This window comes from Eucalyptus grandis, chromosome 7 (assembly GCF_016545825.1).
Source record: "Eucalyptus grandis isolate ANBG69807.140 chromosome 7, ASM1654582v1, whole genome shotgun sequence".
In the NCBI taxonomy this organism is placed as follows: domain Eukaryota; kingdom Viridiplantae; phylum Streptophyta; class Magnoliopsida; order Myrtales; family Myrtaceae; genus Eucalyptus; species Eucalyptus grandis.
The window spans coordinates 46,033,926-46,037,723 of record NC_052618.1 but is presented as its reverse complement, the minus strand read 5'-3'; the positions used below and the strand labels follow the sequence as shown (position 1 = coordinate 46,037,723).

Below are 3,798 nucleotides of genomic sequence, written 5' to 3'. Positions count from 1 at the left end.
ATTTTGCACCAGAAACGCAGAGCGAGGGAGAAAGAGGATGGTAGGGTTTGACAGTGAATGCGTTGCTGTGGTAGTTAGTTGCCGTTAAGTATGAGTCATTATCCTTCCCTCTCCCTCTCTCCCTCTCTCTCTCTCTCTCTCTCTCTCTCTCTCTCGCGTAGCCAAAACCACCGGTCAAAGTCAACCTCCCCTCCTCCTTACCATCCATATGGCAAGCACCTACCCTAAATATATATCCGCCCTGGCTCCTCTTTATCCCCTTGCCTTGTTCAACTCTCTCTTTCTCCCCCTCCTTCTACTGCGAATATCATATCCGAAGCTTTGGCTTCGACGACGAGGCTCACGGAAATTAGAGAACCATGAGGAAGCCTTGCTGCGACAAGCGGGACACCAACAAGGGGGCGTGGTCCAAGCAAGAGGACCAGAAGCTCATCGATTACATTCAAAAGCACGGCGAGGGTAGCTGGCGAACTCTTCCTCAAGCCGCCGGTATTGTTCTCCATCCTTTCTTCCATCCCACCTGTAGCGAAACATAGCACGGCGAAACAACAAACGGAAATTGAATAAGAATAAAAGAGAGAGTGATGGAGTTTCGCTTGGGGAATATATAACTGAGAATGTGAGTGCATTGGTCATCAGGTCTGCTCCGTTGCGGCAAGAGTTGCCGGCTGAGATGGATAAACTATCTGAGGCCGGACCTCAAGAGAGGCAACTTCGCAGAGGATGAGGAAGATCTCATCATCAAACTTCATGCACTCCTCGGCAACCGGTGCGTTTCTTTAAATACACTCCATGAGTTCTCTCTTCTCTCGCCCTAATATTGCAAAAGAAATGCATTTTCCTACTCCTTTTAAGGATACCATTAAACTTGCATATGTAATCTAATAGAAACTATAACCAACGCATTATTGCAGACGAACGGAATAGCAGTAAAAAAGAACAAATTTTCCATGTCCATGAAATGAGTTTGGTATTTACAATTCGAAAGTGCAATTAATCTTTTCTTCTTTTAGCAACGAAAGGAGCTTTCTATATTTAAATTCAAGTTTTCCAGAATAACGGCTTGTCTGAAAATTTACGTGGATTTATATTTCAGGTGGTCGCTTATAGCTGGAAGGTTGCCGGGACGTACAGATAACGAAGTCAAGAACTATTGGAATTCTCACCTAAGGAGGAAACTCCTAAAGATGGGGATTGACCCCAACAATCACCGGTTGAACCAAAATCTCCCTCGCTCTCAAACCCCGGATGCCTCCGGCAGCACTTCCTCATCCAGTATGAAGACCAACATGACCCTGGCCGATAAATCCTCCAGGAGTGCTGGTGATCATCCTGAGGTATTTGATGCGGAGAATGTTTCGGGAGATATCCCGCGGGACTTGCCGGATTTGAATCTTGATCTCACGATTAGCGTCCCGTCTTCATCACTTACTAAAGTTGAGGAGGAGGAGCAAAATCCGTATGCTTCCAAGGTAGCAACCAAGGTAGCAAGGGACATCGAAAATGCCGAATCCCCCACTTTGCTTCTCTTTGCGTGATGACTCATTTGTCGCCCACCAATTTCTAGAAAATCATGAAAGAGGTAAAAAGTGCAAAGGAATACGCATGATGCGTGACTGCAGTTAGTACGCACGGACGATTAATCGCGTGACGCTCAATGCCTTTTCCCAAGAGCTAGAAAGTCAAATTTGTCGGAGAGTTAAAGCGACGATGTATGAAGAGGGATCGAGGAAGAACGGGCTCGACCGGCCAAGATAACCCATGGCTTATGCAATTTGAGAGGGGGAAAACGGCACATTTGTTGCTCAATTATCATTGCAAGCGGAGCCTCGTGAATGTCACCCTGCGTAACGGGCGGAGATCGAGCGTCACCATTCAAAAATTACTTCCCCTCAATCCTAGTAAAGTTGAGGACCGGATTTCCGAGCTGGAGAAATTCTATTTCTTGTAAATGTATTGTTTCACCACAGAAATATAGCTGAGAAACTGTAATCATCAGCATTTTTGTCGTTCTCCTTCTCCCTGTACGATTTGTTGTTTGTGTATTTAACACAAAAAATTGTGAGTGTTAGATCCTCGGAGTTTCTGATGAAACTTTTCACTGGGACAACAAAAGAGTACGGCAAAGTTAAAAAAAGATCAGTTCCAAAAGAAAGTAATCATCGGGACAGATCTAATCCATGTGCAGATGTACGTAGCATGATGAAACTGGCTAATTTCAGGAGGGTCCACAGATTTTACATATACCCTTACGAGTCTTAAACATAAGTCAATGATGGATCGCCGGGATTACTTTCTTGTTTTAATGATCAATTGGGATTACTATTGTCACCGGCCGAAAAAGTAAAATCGGATCTATCATGAGATCCATGGAAGTTCCGGGGATTACTTCCAGCCAGTTCTGAGACAAGTTCTCTATTGATGTGAGTTTTCTATATATCTCTGCATCATATACTTCGTGATTAATCGATCCCTCAACAGCAGAAACAAATCCTGATTGAAGTGTCATTTTTTTTTCCAGCAAAACCTTTCCACTGAGAGTTTTTTGTGAACGTAATTTCACAAATTGATCGTACAATCCTCAAACCTTCAATGGACTACGGGCCTCCACATCGTCAATTCATAGTGTATGAAGCTGCTGCCGAGGATTCTTGGTTCATTCTTGATTTTAGCTGCCCGAAAAAGGATAAAAAAAAAAGTTGAAACCGCGGTCCATGATTGCCATTGTGTACTGATATAGACGTTGGTAGTCCTATGTATCAATAAGGTACTATTGCATTTAAAAATTTATAGTTGTGATGGGTAAATAATAACATACGTTCAAAAGATAGATGGTGGTAGGACTGTCTGGTCCAGAAAGGTAAACTTTTAGGGTTTTGTCAATGAAGGGAGAAAATTTCAGGCGCTGCCATTCGAAGCATGGCGTTCCTATCCACTCATGTCAATAGCGTGCGTCAAATGTGGAGTTTTGCGTATCCTATATCTTGGAATGATTGAAAAAAAAATTGCATTAGGCAATTGAACTGGGTAATCGGAATATCGTTTTTGTAGCGAAATCATTAAATTCAAGTGAATTTGCTGTAACAATCTTTATGGAAAGGTCTATCACTAACCTTTGGGCAAAAAAAAAAAAAAAGAACGACATCGATGTTTATCTATCGTGAAATATTAAGAAGTACTTGTACGTTCCCAAATCAGTTAGATCATATTCATGAACCCACGTCTTAATTTAAGAGCCTAAATTTCGAGATAAACGGCGGGGGCAAGGCCAAAGATCCAGGCGGCACCACCGGTAGCAACACAAGCAAATGCAATGCTAGTTTCTTTGATAAAGCCCCGGTTACGAAAGAAGGTTGGGTGCTGTGGAGCTAACGTTGACCGGGACATGGCCGTCCTTAGAGGCACGGGAAGAGGGTACGACTGCATGCGGTGCCCTGAGCATTTGCATGGGGTTAGGTTTCGTGCAATGCGGTTGTTGGGTAGGTGCTGATAACTTCATTTCGCGAAAGTGTGAACTTGAAGGAAACTTTCCGCTCAAGGACGAAAAGGACTTGTTATCTAGATGCAGAAATCACCATCTTCCATTCGTTTTCACACAGATCGAACCGAGTAAATTCCAAAAAAGAAAGAACCATACGGAGAGTAAAATAAAATAGAACTGTAGATTCAATTTCACTTAAAAAATCATATAAATGCACCGAAAAGATCGGTGATGATAACGACTTTTGTTTTCTACTTTTAGGCGAAACTACAATGAAACGACATGTTTACTAAAGGGTTACACAGTTCTACATGTTC

At 42.8% G+C, this 3,798-nt stretch overlaps 1 protein-coding gene across 1 annotated transcript; it reads left to right on the top strand.

The window, feature by feature from the left end:
* The first annotated feature begins 240 nt into the window (after positions 1-240).
* LOC104453725 (MYB-like transcription factor 4) lies at positions 241-2,071 on the top strand. The gene is made up of 3 exons (XM_010068333.3): positions 241-489; positions 640-769; positions 1,097-2,071. Exons 1-3 carry the CDS (start codon positions 360-362, stop codon positions 1,536-1,538), a joined length of 702 nt encoding a protein of 233 aa, XP_010066635.1. The 5' UTR covers positions 241-359; the 3' UTR covers positions 1,539-2,071.
* The last annotated feature ends 1,727 nt before the right edge of the window (positions 2,072-3,798 follow it).

Excerpts from the sequence above, each read along its gene's own strand:
- LOC104453725 (XM_010068333.3), top strand. The coding sequence starts at position 360 with ATGAGGAAGCCTTGCTGCGACAAGCGGGACACCAACAAGGGGGCGTGG. Across the intron at positions 490-639 it reads AACTCTTCCTCAAGCCGCCG|GTCTGCTCCGTTGCGGCAAG; the intron begins GTATTGTTCTCC and ends ATTGGTCATCAG. Across the intron at positions 770-1,096 it reads CATGCACTCCTCGGCAACCG|GTGGTCGCTTATAGCTGGAA; the intron begins GTGCGTTTCTTT and ends TTTATATTTCAG.